The sequence below is a fragment of the Ranitomeya variabilis genome, chromosome 5 (genome assembly GCF_051348905.1).
Source record: "Ranitomeya variabilis isolate aRanVar5 chromosome 5, aRanVar5.hap1, whole genome shotgun sequence".
NCBI classification, from domain to species: Eukaryota; Metazoa; Chordata; class Amphibia; order Anura; family Dendrobatidae; genus Ranitomeya; species Ranitomeya variabilis.
Window position 1 is genome coordinate 644,867,166 of NC_135236.1, and position 16,235 is coordinate 644,883,400.

General features: G+C 46.2%; 1 protein-coding gene across 1 annotated transcript in view; it reads left to right on the forward strand.

Annotated features, from left to right (window-relative positions):
• Positions 1-16,235, forward strand: part of RNF213 (ring finger protein 213) — a 244,566-nt gene that overhangs the window by 16,483 nt on the left and 211,848 nt on the right. Inside the window, exons 3-5 of the mRNA XM_077266309.1 lie at positions 314-480; positions 3,581-4,759; positions 9,575-9,666. Coding sequence (XP_077122424.1) covers positions 314-480; positions 3,581-4,759; positions 9,575-9,666 — 1,438 coding nt within the window. The remainder of the gene's footprint in view (positions 1-313; positions 481-3,580; positions 4,760-9,574; positions 9,667-16,235) is intronic.

Here is a 16,235-nt window from a genome sequence, read left to right on the forward strand (position 1 = left end):
GTCTCGGCTCCGCAGTGTTCAAATGGATTTGCGTCTGAAAGACTCGAATACATTTGGGTATAGGAAGAATGGAGAGGCGTCTTCCGGACAGCTCCACGGGCCGCACAACATCGCCTGGAGGGCCGTGTGTTGTGTAGGCCTGCAAGAGGTGAAACTAGCATTAAGCCCTCTTCCTCTCTGCAGAGGCATTTTGCATCTTTAGTTGTATGATGCATTTATATCTTATTTGCAATCATTTGTATGATATTTGTCTTATAGTATACCTAATTACATATCTACTATGTGTTGTAATGTGATAAAATACTCTCTACAGATGACATAAGCAAGAATGAAACCTCTCAAAATGAGGATAACCTGGAGCCTGGGAAAGAACTGGTTTCAGATGAAAGTATCATCACTGCCCGTAGCGATCAAATAAAAATAACTGATGATGAGCCCCGGTCACTGGGGGACACTGGTCCACCAACCAAGAAGAGGAAGGTATGTAACTTCACTGACTAAATGACACTGATTTTGTATGAAAGGGAATCTATAAGCAGGTTTTTGCTGCATAATTTGACAGTATGAGGTAAGGGCAGAAACCCTGATTCCAGCGATGTATCATTTAGTTTACTGGGTGCAGCATTTATGATATAGTCACAGTTTATAACCCTGCCCACACCACTGATTAGCTGCTCTCTCACTATACAATATAGAAAAAGAATGGCGATTGCTACTCACCACCTGCGATGGGGTAGATGCTCGATAATTCAACTGCACACAGAAAATAGAAGATGCTAGTCTCACAACCCAAATCTTATCAGATACTCTACGTACATCAGTTGTCTGACGCTTAAAAGTACATCCAGTAAAGCATGAAAACGTGTCATGTTGTGTGGAATGAGCATTAGAAAGGAGGAGCCATAATGACCAGAGCTGTGGAGTCGGTAAGCCAAACCTCCAACTCCTCAATTTCCATGACACAGACTCCGACTCCACCAAAATGGGCTCCGACTCCACCAAAATGGGCTCCGACTCCACCAAAATGGGCTCCGACTCCACAACTCTGACTCCACAGCCCTGATAATGACCCTGATATCCCTTTCACTGTGTATATGTATACAGGCTGAATTGGATATATGAATTTATTGTTGATCTGACCTCACTGATAGGGGCTGATTTACTAACGTGCTCTAACTTTTAGACAGTAAAGTGTTAATATCTGTCAGATTTATCACAGTGGTTTATGCTGTTTGATAACTTTGAAGGTTTCATAACTTAGGCTGTCGAGCCTAGTATAAGCTATCTCATAGTTGACTTATTTTGACTCTGTAGGTTACTCAAAATTGTGGTGCAATTTTGGAGCACGGGGTTGCTCTTTAGTTCACACCCCACTTCCTTATAGGCCATCCATCTTTGCGGAGCATGTGGTAAAATGGATCCAAAGACCAAATAAATGTGGTGCAAGGCAGAAAAGATTTCTCCTGCTTTGCTTAGTAAATAAGCCCCAGTATGTTTAATTGTTTGTTAGAGATGTATCAGACCAAGTGCATCACTTAAATGTTAGCTTTTAACCTCTTAACGCGCCATGATAGTTATGTATATGATGGAGCGAGTCAGGGTGTGTGGTGCAGTCGCAGGAGCTGAGCCTGCAACACACGGGGCAGATGACAGCTGTGTTAAATAGCCGCCATCTGCCTCTTAACTTCAGCGATCGGCGCAAAAAGCAATTGCTGCTGTTAACTATTTAGCCTATTCTGTCAATCACTGCCAGCCGCATTTTGGCCCCGCAATCTTGCCTGGGTGTTCATTCCAGGAATACATTGGCGCTCACGTGATGTGTTGATGGGGTCCCGCTAAAGGCTCCCGTCATTGCCATTATGGTTCTCCTGTGAATTCCAGCCTTAGGAGAATGTGATTTTTTTTCTTTGTATATACTTCAAGACTACAGGACTAAAAAAAAATTAAAAGTAAAAAAAATAATAATAATAATTTATATTTTTTTATTCAAATTACGAACATGAAACTTTTCCCAAGTTAAGATAAAGACATTTTAAAAATATACATTTGTATTAGGCATTGGACATTTTCAGAGGCTGCAATCTATCAAAACATAAATTTGTTGAACTGAAATGACATAGAGAAAAAAAATTACCATATTTTTCGGACTATAAGACGCACCAGACTGTAAGACGCACCCAGGTTTTAGAGGTGGAAAATAGGGAAAAAAATATTTGAAACGAAAAAAAAAAAAATTTTGGTAAAATTGAATAACATACTATTATATGTGTTGTTATTATATATAATAGTGTGTTATGTTGGAAGCTGCGGGTAGAAGATGGTGCTGCGGGACCAGTGTGGTGTCTGTAAAGTACTGTATGAAGATGCTGGAGGGGGAGTATAAGAATGGGGGCACAGGGCTTATATTTAAAGCACCACTCCAGAACTGAAAAATAACACTGAAGTGCTGCTTTAAGATCCCATTGGGAGAACTATAACTCCCAGCATGTCCTGCAGATCCTATGGCATGCTGGGAGTTATAGTTCAACACAGGCGTGGCAGAGTGCTTTATTGTGTGTTGTAAAGACTAACCTTTTAATTGTGCCAGCCACATGGAGCATCCCATGACTGCACACACAGAGCTCTCCCTCTTGTTGCCTCTCCATAGCACAGGTCATAAGAGGAAGCTGCTGATTCTAGTGGGGAGTCTGAAGGACCTGTGATGACATCAGAAGAGGGAGGGCTTTGTGCTGCCATGTGATGCTCCAGCCCGCCCACTAATGACATCACACAGGTCTTTATGCCCAGCACTCAGCATCCAGCCCAGGCAGGTATGCAGCGATCTTGTCTACCCCAGACCCTGCTTTTGCCTCCTCCACCAGACAGCAGGAACCCAGCGCTGGGGAAACCATGTGTGCTTCAGTGAAAGAGTATTCATTTGCTGCTCCCCCCACTCAGCTGACAGGTGGGCGGGGAAGCAGCTAATGAATATTCACTGCACTTAATCATGGGGACCACATGGTTTCCCAGCCCTGGATTCTGGGCAGCAGGGACATTTTTCTGCCTCCTGCAAGTGGGATCACAGTGCGATCCCACTCTGCTGCTGCCCCCCCTCCTCACATGCTACATTCAGACCATAAGACGCACTCACACTTTCCTCCCAAATTTGGAGGGAAAAAAGTGCGTCTTATGGTCAGGAAAATACGGTAAACTTCAAAATTGCCTATCACAACGTTTGCAACAGAAGATTTCAAACTTTTCACAACTTTTATCACTTATCTACAATTCTCCACTTCATTCACACTGTACAATTATCAGTGTAATTTATGGAAAGGAGAAGATATGAAGTATATCTGAGCAGTGTTTATAGACCTTTTATATCATAAGGGGCTGTTTAAAACATTGAAAAGTAATGGGAGTTAGGAGATGTTAAGTAAGTAACATCGGGTAATGATGAAGATGCAAGCATCGCATTGTTCTAGAGCAGCCTAGGACATCATGCCAAGAAACCAAAGGTAAGACATATGAATTTTAAGAATCAAATGTATATCTTGTATTCCTTAAAACTTTTTGAAATGTGCTATAATTCTACGTTGTACAGAAAAGGAACAAGAAAAAGAAGAAGAAAGGAGATTCCAGTGAATTTGCATCTCTTCCCGCCACATTGGACGAACCCAAAGATATTGATAGTACTAGTGATGAAGGTGAATGTAAGAGCCTCGAGGTGTGTGCCGAAAACAACTCTGTCACATCAGCTGTACAGAAAGTTTCAGAGATAAAGGAATCTAAGCAAACAACCAAAGAAATACAAGTATCGATGGAAACCACAGAACAGGAACATGAGGGAGGGAACTCAGAGAAACAAGAGGGAAACGAAGAGTCCAGCAAGAAGGTACTGACTGATAAGGTGACAAAAAGTACTGAGAACCAAGTAATATCAAGTAATTCAGTTACTTTAGGGAAACTAAAAGAAAGCGAATCTCATGACGGGAGTCAACCAGATGAGAAGCGAAGCACAGTAGAATCTGAAAATGTGACTACTAGCTCTGCTATGATGGCAAACGACAGAACCACAAGCAATAAAGACTGTGAAAATAGGGACAAGGTCATTGATCAGGTCACTTTAGAGAAGTCTGAAGATCTAACTGCTGGACCGGATATTAAAGGAAATAAAATTTCTAGCACTGAGGGCTCTGACAAGAAGGGCAAACTCACTGATCAGGTCAGTTTAGAGAAGTCTCAAGTTCTAACTACTGGTCTAGGTAAAAAAGGAAAAAGGACTGCTAGCACTGAGGGATCTGAAAACAAGGACAATGTCGGGTTGATGGAGACCGTTGTACCCAATGAACCAAAGTCCAGATTGACAGATGGGAAGGAGAATATTTCCCCTGGTGAAAATAACTCGGATCAACAAAATATGGATGCGACCAATAACCTGATGGGAGAAAATAATAATTCGACCAAAATGTCTGTTGCAGCACAAGAAGCTGATGACCGAAAAGAGAAAACGACGCCTGGCACCAGTGATGGCACAAATGAAAACAATCCTAAAAATGATTCTAGAAAAAACAAAAAAGACCAAGCGGGAAAGGATCCTAAAAATGATAGTGATAATAAAAGAGATTTAAGGGAGCCAAACACAAATCCCCCAAATAAAAAGGACAATGATGAGAAGAATGAGAACACTAAGAACAAGTCTAAAAACACCAATATGCAAGACGAAAAAAACAAAAAAGGTGAAAAGAAAGCACAGAGCAAACAAGAATCTAAAAACTGTGAGGTAGGCCCATATTAATGATATGAGATGTGTTAGTAATGTTTGCCGTCTTCTTGTGTGAATATATAGCCTGTAATTCCATGACACACACACACACACACACACACACACACACACACACACACACACACACACACACACACTTCCCTAGATTGGGGTCTCTATTACAAATGTAACCATGACTGAAGTTGGAGGAAATCAAGATTTACTGCAAGTCTAATGGTACCAATAATACCGCCACACTCTGACCACATAACAGTGATTGAGTAATGCCACCATACTGGTCATTACCAAGCATGACTGTACCAAGAGCCTTATTACCAAAATCCAGTGTCCATGTAATGGTAATATCAGTTGTACACCAGGGCTCTGCAGATTATATATGTGAATACTGTACAGATATGTGTGCAGTGATTCTCACTACAGTACATTCTCGCTGATCGTGGTAATTCACTTTCCCTTTTCCATTATGCCCAGATCGCAATGACCTCTTCTTCCATCCATGACTCGACAAGGCAGAATGTAACACAGAGACCTCTTAGGCTTACTGACTGCTTTTCCAGCCTCCTCTTTACATTCCCGCCACCTCTGCTCAAATCATACAGTACTATAACCAGTGTCCTAGACAGCAATAATGCTCCCGCTCTGTGCCTGTTCACAGTAATAATGTCCCCATGTGCCGCATTAATGTTTTAGAGTATCCCATAGTAATAATATCCACTATGCCTCATAATAATAATCATGTATCTCTCTATTATAATAACCCCATCGTACCTCCTTATAAAAAATGACCCCCCCTCCGATGGTGCCTCCTTGTAAAAAAGATTCCCCAATGTACCTTGTTTCAAAAATTCCCCCCTCCCCTTCATTGTGCCTCCTTTTAATACTAACTCCTTTTCGCCTCATTTTAATACAGATTCCTATTGTGCCTCCTTTTAATATCTCCCCCCTCCCCGGAGGGTTTGGCAGGATGGTGATTACTTTTCTTTTTTATGTTGTTTGTCTAAAGTCTTGTATAAGAAAGTAAAAATATCCTTTATCCATCACCTGTGCCAGTCACAGGATGAAAAAGCTAACAAACATGAAAACTAACATTCACCTCACCCTTTCATCCATGCTGACTGGTAATGCGCTCCTCCGCTGCAGACTGTGGGCTGACATAGATGGCTGTAGTGATGTCAGCTCATCCCATGATGGCGCTGACCTCTGGTAGACCAGAAGCCTCCTGTGGCCAGACTGAATAGGTCGCAGAGCAGGGAGCTGATGGCTCACTGCTACGCTGTGTTTAACAGGATGCACTACGGCGCTGATGTTTTTGGCTGATGCGGCCCATGGCTGGACTGGCCTATCTGGCATTTGCCAGAATTTCCTGATGGCCAGTCTGGCCTTGGTCTATCCTTATCTTTTCTTGAATTTTTGGCTTTGGTCTATCCTTATCTTTTCTTGAATTTCTGGTGCGATATGCTATGTGGGTATCATTTTTGTGTATATTTCTATTTTGCTTATTTTCATGGTGTTCTCTTGTAGAAGGAGTTATTTGCTAATTGATGAATGGCTGTTGCTGCCAACTGATATCAGCCCCCACAGTACTGTATTGCATGCTAATGACATGTTGACCTAGCTTGTTGAAACAATGAGCCCCTGAGACCTTCCCCCTCCTGACCTGTGAATGAGGAGGGAGACTTGTAAATATCAGAGAGGTGAGACACTGATCAGTCCTGTGTGGAATGATGATGTGCTCACAGCATCTCAGAGAGAAAGAAGAGTATATGGACTATGTTATCCTCTGTCTGCTGGATTGTTGGACTTTTATCCTGTTACTGAACTGCATTCGTGTTCTGGACTATTTTATCCTTTGTGTGGTGGATCGTATAGGGACCTTTCGTATTTTTGCCTAAATAAAGGTCATGGAATTGTTTACTATACTTTAGTTCTGTTGATTGTGTGGTAGCGGAGAAGGACCCCGTGACAACTGGTGGCAAGCAGTGGGATCAACAGAGTGTAACCTAATGGAGAACCACCCACAGAGTGAGTGCAGAAATTGGACTGTATCCAGTTTACAGGAGAGATTCAGAGACGTGGGCCTGAACTACCAGGGACTGACAAAAGAGGCCTTAGTTGACCTACTGGTGGGTGCCAGCCCGGCCACCTCCTCCCATATGTCGGAAGGACGAGCACTGGAGACGAGGACCCCCACCCCAAAAAGCCAGTGGGTGGTGTGGTACGAAGAAGACATGGCGGTTCTGGGCCCAGGCGTCTCTTGCCGGGCACAGCGGAGACAAGAAGCAATGGAGCTTGAAAGAGGGAGTAACGCAATGTGGAATGTAAACCCAACAATCTGGGAGCCTGTACGGATCACCCGGACAGAGTTTAATCCATTTGATGAAGCTTCCGTAGATATGGAGGGGTTCTTCAAGGACTGAACAGCAGTGTGCTGTGATGGAGGTGCCCCACTCTGGCTGGATGCGTTTGTTAGTGGGACTCCTGAACGGTAGCCTGGCGGAGGCTTACCGAACCATTGACTAACAGCGGAATCGGGATTATTACATTGTAAAGCAGACTATCCTGGATTACTATGCTATCACCCCAGACTCCTATAGGGCCAAGTTCTGAGACCTCCCATGCACTACGGGGGGATCGTTTAGGATGTATGCACATAAGATGTCCCAGGCATGTCGGAGATGGCTGGAAGCAGAAAACGCCTTTACTGCGGAAGATGTTATACAGGCGTTCCTTATAGAACAATTTCTTGTCAAGTGCCCCGCAGAGGTACGGGAATGGGTCCGGGAGCGCACACCGTGCACCGTGGATAGAGCTGCAGCCCTGGCAGATGAAGCCCTTACTATCCGACCGCAATGGAGGAGGCTTCTGGACAATGAACCATGGCCTTCTCCCGCACCCCGCCCCCCTCCGATTACATCTGCCCTTCCACCTAGTCGCAAGCCGATGACAATCACGCCTCACAATCCTTGGCCCCAACAGTTCCAACCACGACCTGGGAGTATCGCAGAGAGGAGATGTTATGGGTGTGGGCAACCTGAACATTTGCAGTCTGGCTGTCCCTCAATGATTCGGAGAGAGCCCCACCTCATCCAGTACATCTTGTGCATTCCATCCCGCCTGAGGAAGAGCTACTACCACCCCCACCAGAGTGGACCACCGACCACAGCACCATAGATACCCCTCCTGGAGTGTACGGACTCTGGCCTTTGTCCATCAGAAATACAGAGCAACGGCATTGCCACCTGCAGGATGTCTTAATTGATGGATACAAAGTGTCAGGTTTAGAGACACGGGGGCATTCCTGACTATCACCCGAGGCAATTCACCAGGGCCCTGGAAATTCCATTGTCCTGGCAGGGGGTTCCGCAAATATATACAGCGAGCTTTGGTACGTTTGGATTATGGTTGTGGAGAAAAACTATGTTGGATTGGAGTTATGGGAGGACTTCCTGCAGATATCCTCCTTGGAAATGACATTGGGGGGTTACAAAGTCATTTTGTGGGAGCAGATGGTCCGTGGGCCTCTCACTCTTCTGAAAGAACAATTGGAGGGAGATATCGCAGATACTGGAACGCCCATCCCCTACGTTCTAGAGTTCAGAGACTGTCTCGCCCAGCTAACTACCTTGGCTAATGAACATCAGCGAACGGCCCAGTCCAGTCAAAAAGCCTGGTATGACCATAAAGCCAGGAAACGGGAATTTATGGACAAGTGCTCATGATTATTGCAACCCCTGCCACTGTACAAGGAACTATAAACTATTGAGCAATGTGGACTAAAGTGAGCAGGCCAGAGGTCTGTGTAGATCTCATAGCGTGCTCACTTATTATGAGGGGGGAGAGGTTGTGATGGTGTGATATGCTATGTGGGTATCATTTTTATGTATATTTCTATTTTACTTATTTTCATGGTGTTCTCTTGTAGAACGAGTTATTTGCTAATTGATGAATGGCTGTTGCTGCCATCTGATATCAGCCCCCACAGTACTGTATTGTATGCTAATGACATGTTGACCTAGCTTGTTGAAACAATGAGCCCCTGAGACCTTCCCCCCCTCCTGACCTGTGAATGAGGAGTGAGACTTATAAATATCAGGGAGGTGAGACACAGATCAGTCCTGTGTGGAATGATGATGTGTTCACAGCATCTCAGAGAGAGAGTATATGGACTGTTATCCTCTGTCTGCTGGATTGTTGAACTTTTATCCTGTTACTGAACTGCATTCGTGTTCTGGACTATTTTATCCTTTGTGTGGTGGATTGTATATGGACCTTTCGTATTTTTGCCTAAATAAAGGTCATGAAATTGTTTACTATACTCTAGCTCTGTTGATTGTGTGGTACCGGAGAAGGACCCCGTGACACTGGCCTTGGTCTATCCTTATCTTTTCTTGAATTTCTGGCCTTGGTCTATCCTTATCTTTTCTTGAATTTTTTGAAGGACCCCATTTTCTCACGTTACAAATTCATTAGAGTATTTCCTTCTGACAGTCTGTAACAATTATCACAATCACGGATGATGACACATATAGATAGTCATGTTGTGAGAAAGAATCCACCCAGTCAAGCAGTCAAGTTCCTCAAGCACTCACATACTGCAGATATCCACCCATGAACATTTGCACTCCACAGATAAATCCTTCCATGCATGCACACTCTGGCTGTCGTCTTTCTTCTCCGGTGTATTCCTATTTTAATGTGACTTTAAATGCAGATGGTTGAATTTATCAAACTTTACTACACAATTTTGAGATTTAGAAAGGTTTTTATGAGAAGTGAAATTACAATAAAATACAATTTTCTCAATCACTGTAGCAGATGCAGAAAGTGGAAAAAGCAAAGAAACAACAAAGTGAAGAAAAAGCGAAGATATCAAATAGTGAAGCAACAGATCATGCAGCTATAAGGTATAATACATTTATGTTGACATCTTTCCAATACTTATTTTTTTTTGTTCTTGGTGAGTGTCATACTGGTGTTGTCAAGAACGCTAAAATCATGCGGGAAAACAGACTGATAAAGACCAGATTCAAACTGGAGCAGAAGGGCCTCATTGACTATAACGGGCTCCGTCTGGGCTGCGTTCTGCAGTCTGCACATTAATAAATTAATACAAAATGGAAATTAGATGGACCCAATCATAGTCAATGGGACTTTTTAGTTTCAGTCAAATGAGTTCTGTTTCTTTGTTTGTGAGCAGAGAAACAAATTGAAATTACCAATGTGAGCTGAGCCTTTAGGGCAGGGGTCCCCAAACTACGGCCCGCGGGCCGCATCCGGCCCCCTGAGGCCTTTTACCCGGCCCCCGCCGCAATTCACATGTTCCTCTCGCTTCTGAGCGCCCGGCGCTATGCAGAAGCGAGAGTTCGGCGCTCATCTTCCAGACTGAGACTCCAGAGTCCAGACCTAGATGAGCACGTCGCACGTAGTGACGTGCACATCTAGGCCTGACAGACGAACAGCGCTGCAGATTCTTCCTGCACTGAGCGGTCACATGGTACCGCTCATTACAGAAATGGATATGCGGCTCCACCTCCCATAGAGGTGGAGCCGCATATTCATTTCTGTATTGAATGGTAACTGTGACAGCTCAATACAGGAAGAAGATGCAGCGGTGGAAGAAGCAGGGACGCAGCGCCAGGAGCAGGTGAGTATACGGGGAGGGGGAGCGCAGCGCGGCGCGATATTCACCTCTCCTCGTTCCGGTGCGGCTCTGTCATCAGCGTCCTCTGGCAGTGACGCTCAGGTCAGAGGGCGCAGTGACGTAGTCAGTGCGTGCCCTCTGCTGAACGTCAGTGCTGAAGACGGAGCCGCACGAGGAGCAGGTAAATATTGAAAGTGCCGGTGGTCCTGAGCGAAGAGAGGTGAGTATGTGATTTTTTTTTTTTTTTATGGCAGCAAAAGCATATGGGGCAAGTGACTGTACGGAGCATCTTATGGGGCCATAACACTCGTGCAGCACTATAAGGGGCAAGTGGCTGTGCGGAGCATCTTATGGGGCCATAACACTTGTGCAGCACTATAAGGGGCAAGTGGCTGTGCGGAGCATCTTATGGGGCCATAACACTTGTGCAGCACTATAAGGGGCAAGTGGCTGTGCGGAGCATCTTATGGAGCCATAACACTTGTGCAGCACTATAAGGGGCAAGTGGCTGTGCGGAGCATCTTATGGGGCCATAACACTTGTGCAGCACTATAAGGGGCAAGTGGCTGTGCGGAGCATCTTATGGGGCCATAACACTTGTGCAGCACTATAAGGGGCAAGTGGCTGTACGGAGCATCTTATGCGGCCATAACATCTGTGCAGCACTATAAGGGGCAAGTGGCTGTGCGGAGCATCTTATGCGGCCATAACATCTGTGCAGCACTATAAGGGGCAGTGGCTGTGCGGAGCTTCTTATGGGGCCATAACACTTGTGCAGCACTATAAGGGGCAAGTGGCTGTGCGGAGCATCTTATGCGGCCATAACATCTGTGCAGCACTATAAGGGGCAGTGGCTGTGCGGAGCTTCTTATGGGGCCATAACACTTGTGCAGCACTATAAGGGGCAAGTGGCTGTGCGGAGCATCTTATGCGGCCATAACATCTGTGCAGCACTATAAGGGGCAAGTGGCTGTGCGGAGCATCTTATGGGGCCATAACATCTGTGCAGCACTATAAGGGGCAAGTGGCTGTGCGGAGCATCTTACGGGGCCATAACACTTGTGCAGCATTATAAGGGGCAGTGACTGTACGGAGCATCTTATGGGGCCATAACGCTTGTGCAGCACTATATAGGCCCATAGTTCCCATTGAAATAATGGTGAGTTTGTTGATTTAAATTTACTAGTTCTTTATTTTGAGTATTGTATTTGTTCCCTGTATGTTTTTTTACTTTAAAATGAGATATGTGTAGTGTACATAGGGATTTTCACAGTTTTTTTTTATAGTCCGGCCCTCCAACGGTCTGAGGGACCGTGAACTGGCCCCCTGTGTAAAAAGTTTGGGGACCCCTGCTTTAGGGTTTTTCAGTGTATAAGCCAACTGTCGAAAAAAAACAAATATCACATGTTCAGTAATAGGAAACATCAGTAAATGTACAGCATTTTCTCATGTGCTATCAAAATAGCATGAAACTAAACAATCAATCAAATGTGAAATGTGTCATGTCATGTGACCCATGAGGGTTGGCTAAAATTGACTTAAAGGAGTATTACCATCTCCAAGATCCTGTTCCAATATGTAGTAGGTGTATTAATAGTAATATTAGCAAATACCTCCAATTAGAAATGTAGTATAGTTCTTCTGATTCTCTGTTGCTTCCCCTTGTGTAGGGCATTGCAGTAGCTTGGCTATCCATGGTTACGACCACTCATATAGTGACAGTTAGTTGTTAGTGGTCGTAAACATGGATATATAAGCTACTGTAATGCCTTGCAGATGGGGTAAAAGACACAGCTTATCATAAGAACTATACTACATTTTTTAATTGGACATATTTTCAAATATTCTCAGTATTATTATTGTTCCACCTACTATATATTGAGATAGGAATACCCCTTTAACCGCTTAACGACTGCAGATAGGCCTTTAAACAGCGGCAGTTAAGGGTGCTTAAACCACAATGCCGCTTCTTAACGATGCTGAGGGTTAAGTGTATAGCGCCCTCCAGCGTCAGAATTTCTCTGCGGTCTCGGCTAGCGGGGGTAGCTGAGACCCCAGAAAACATGATTTGGGTCGGTTTTTACCGAACCCCGGTGTTGCAATAGCCATTATTGGGCCCGCCGATATCTGCCGGCCGGCACCCGGAAACAAAAGGATATTTCTCCTTTGCCTCATTGGGGGGACACAGCCCGTGGTGTATGCTGCTGCCACTAGGAGGCTGGCACTAAGGCTACTTCAATACTGGCGTCGGCACGGGGCCGTCGCCATGCGTCGGCCGGACGTGCCGACGGACAGTGTGATTATTTGACACAACGGGGACAGCGGATGCATTATTACAATGCATCCGCTGCCCCATTGTGATGTGCGGGGAGGCGGGGGCGGAGTTCCGGCCCCACATGCGCGGTCGGAAAAGACGGTAGCGACGCTGCAAAAAACGTTACAAGCAACGTTTTTTGCTGGCGACGGACCGACGCGACACGACGCAACCGTCGCACGACGGTTGCGACGTGTGGCAAAGCGTTGCACTGCGTCGCTAATGTAAAGTCTATGGAGAAAAAACGTATCCTGCAAGCACTTTTGCAGGATGCGTTTTTTGTCCAAAACGATGTATAGCGACGTGCAGTGCACGACGCTAGTGTGAAAGTAGCCTAAGTGATACAAAGAAAGTTCTCTCCTCCCCTGCAGTATACACCCTCCTGCTGGCTCTCAGCTAACCAGTTCTTGCTTAGTGTCTGTAGGAGGCACACAGGGTCTGGTTCAGACCCCAACGTTTTTATTTTATTTTTTACTTTTCTGTAAATTTTTATTTTTTAATTACCGGAGTGAAGGGGGCGACGGATCCTTTCAAGGTTCCGATCTCCCCCGAATCATCAACAGGCGAGAACGCGGAGAGTTCCTCCCCGTACCTTCTCCTGCGACGTGGGAAGCCATGCCTGAGCTCACTTCAGGGGCGACGGTTCCTTCGAGTCCCGATCTCCCCACACCAGCAGCAGGCGACCAAAGGGAGTGTCGCCTCCACGTACCCTCTCCTGGTGCCAGGCCTAATGCCGGACAACTGGCCCTGTCCCCCCGGGGGCTGAACTCCGTGGATGTACAGAGGCCCCTCTCTATGGCGTCCAAGCAGCCCCCACTGTCCCACCACTGTGAAAGCGGATGGCACAAGGAGGCGGACGGTTCCTCTTCACCTCCCTAACAAAGGGACGGTGGATTGAGGTTTATCCCTCTATCCCTGCACCTGCAGCAGAACAGAGTGTGTGCGCTTTCCTCAGCGCTGAAATCCAGTCATCCACGGCGGCTCCATGCCGGGACGTGCACCGATGGTGAGTGGATCCAGTCAGCGATTGGTCTCTGCAGTGGGATATTCACATGCTGACAGGCAGCCTCAACTTCCCTGTGGCCCACCTCCCTGAGGTAACGCTTCGGCCGGCTGCAAAAATTTAGCCCCCGGCTTCGGCCGATGTGTAGGCCGCATCCCGGAAGCCGCGCCCGCACTATAGCGCGCTAAGGCGGCTCCGCCCACCTTTTCTGGCGCTTCTTCCCTGGCATGGGAGCGATCTCTTCCCTCAGCAACGCTGGTATTGCTCACGCCGGCTGCAGAAATTTAGGCCCAGGCTTGGGCCTATTCATGGAAGTCACGAGGCTCCGCCCACATCACATCTGTGGCCCTGCCCCCCGAATTGGCGCCTCTCGCTCTTTGCGAGACTTTACCACCTCTGCAACTCCAGTGGCCATCTTGGTCCACCCTGCCGGCACGTACACACACAGGGGCTATGGTTTTGTATTAAAGGGGCACAACGACTCTGCATCCGGGTAAGGAAGTACTGCACTCTTCCCCTGCATCTTCCCCCTGTACTTAACATGACCAGTATTTCCTGCCACATGACCAGTATTCCCTGGTCTTAAAGGCACATGACCAGTATTCCCTGGTCTTAAAGGCACATGACCAGTATTCCCTGGTCTTAAAGGCACATGACCAGTATTCCCTGGTCTTAAAGGCACATGACCAGTATTCCCTGGTCTTAAAGGTGCATGACCAGTATTCCCTGGTCTTAAAGGTGCATGACCAGTATTACCAGGTCTTAAAGGCACATGACCAGTATTCCTAGTCTTAAAGGCACATGACCAGTATTCCTAGTCTTAAAGGCACATGACCAGTATTCCTGGTCTTAAAGGCACATGACCAATATTCCTGGTCTTAAAGGCACATGACCAGTATTCCTGGTCTTAAAGGCACATGGCCAGTATTACCTGGTCTTAAAGCTGTCGGCTAGCAGGGGCCGCAAGTATTCTAGAAACGTACACGCTCCTAGAAAACGGAAGTTTCATTTCCTGATCCCTCACCAATGATTTGCTGAGAACAAGTCTCTGAATATGGATCGGATATTGCCTTGGTTCTGGACTCACCAGAACTTCAGAAAAGGATGGATTTGCCTACTAATATCATTAACCAATCTCTGTACATTGACGAGGACTTCAGTTCTACTCTAGATCATCTAGATCATGCAGTGTCCCTCATGAGGAAACTAAACTCCCTCGCAGAGCATTTGCCATTCACCCGGACAGGGGAGCGTCCGGATAAGTGTTCCACTGAACAGAAACCTCTGCAAGCGCGGTATCCTTTTTCAGCCAATATGCAAACACGCGGGGTGTTCCCTCCCTAAGACGTGAGATGCCATGCCTGGTCTGATTCTTAAAGGCGACTGGTCCTTTTATAGGACACCGATCTCCCCACACCATCAATAGACGAGCACACGGAGTGTCGCCTCCATGTATCCTCTTCTGCATCCAGGCCTAACGCCGGCAACCAGCCCTGTCCACCCGGGGACCTTAACTCTGTGGATGTACAGAGGCTCCTTTTTTTGGCGTTCGAACTCCCCCTCTGCATCTCCACTATTTAGCAGATGATGCAAGAAGGCGGACGATCCCTTTCCACTTGCCTGTTAAAATGATGAACTCTCAATCCACCATCCTCTTAACTCCGCACAGTCAAAACAGAGCGGCGATAGTAAGAGACAGTTTTTCCTCCGTCTGCATGCAGCCGTGCATTCTGGCACTTGGCATTTTAACCGGGTAGAATCTCCTGTGGTATACCTATCCAGTATCCCTACTATTTTGATTTCCTATAGACCCAACCATCCAGGATGGTCTAGATCTAAGGGATCTTTGTTCTAAAATGGGGACCGAAAAGTAAGACCGACCCTGAACCTCAAACTTCTACCAAGCTTGACAAGGTCCCCCTTCTTCGGAATGAGTTCCCCCGCTCAGCCATTACTTCAACGGAAAAAAGGGGAGTTTCTGGCATCCACCGACATTAGGGATGCTTACCTTCACATTCCTATGTTTTTCCCTCTTCAAAATTCCTTCGCTTTCCCTTTCGCAAACAGCATTTTCAAATCACGACCTTGTCCTCCGGCCTTGCTACCGCACCCAGAGTGTTCGCAAGGGTTATGGGGCTGTCATGTTCCTCTTGCACACTAGAGGCATGGTCGTCCTGCCCTACCTGGTCGACTTTCTAGCTGCTCCTTCAGCCCGGCGCTGAGTCGTCTATATCTCTTGCAATACCCTCTCCTGGGATGGCAGCTAAACTTTTTTTACAAGTTTTTTCATTTCCAGCCCAGCAGATATCCCTTTTTGAGGATGATCCTGGAATATTCGAGAAGTTTGGTGATTTTCCCTTGAGACAAGGCCGTGGCTCGCGCACTTGTTCACTCATCATCTCATTCCATTCGATTTGCTAGGAGTGTTCTGAGGAAAAATGGTGACGACAATGGAAGTGGTTTCCTTCACTCTCGTTTTCTGCAGGTCAATCAGGCTTTCAGAGGGTAGTCTCTG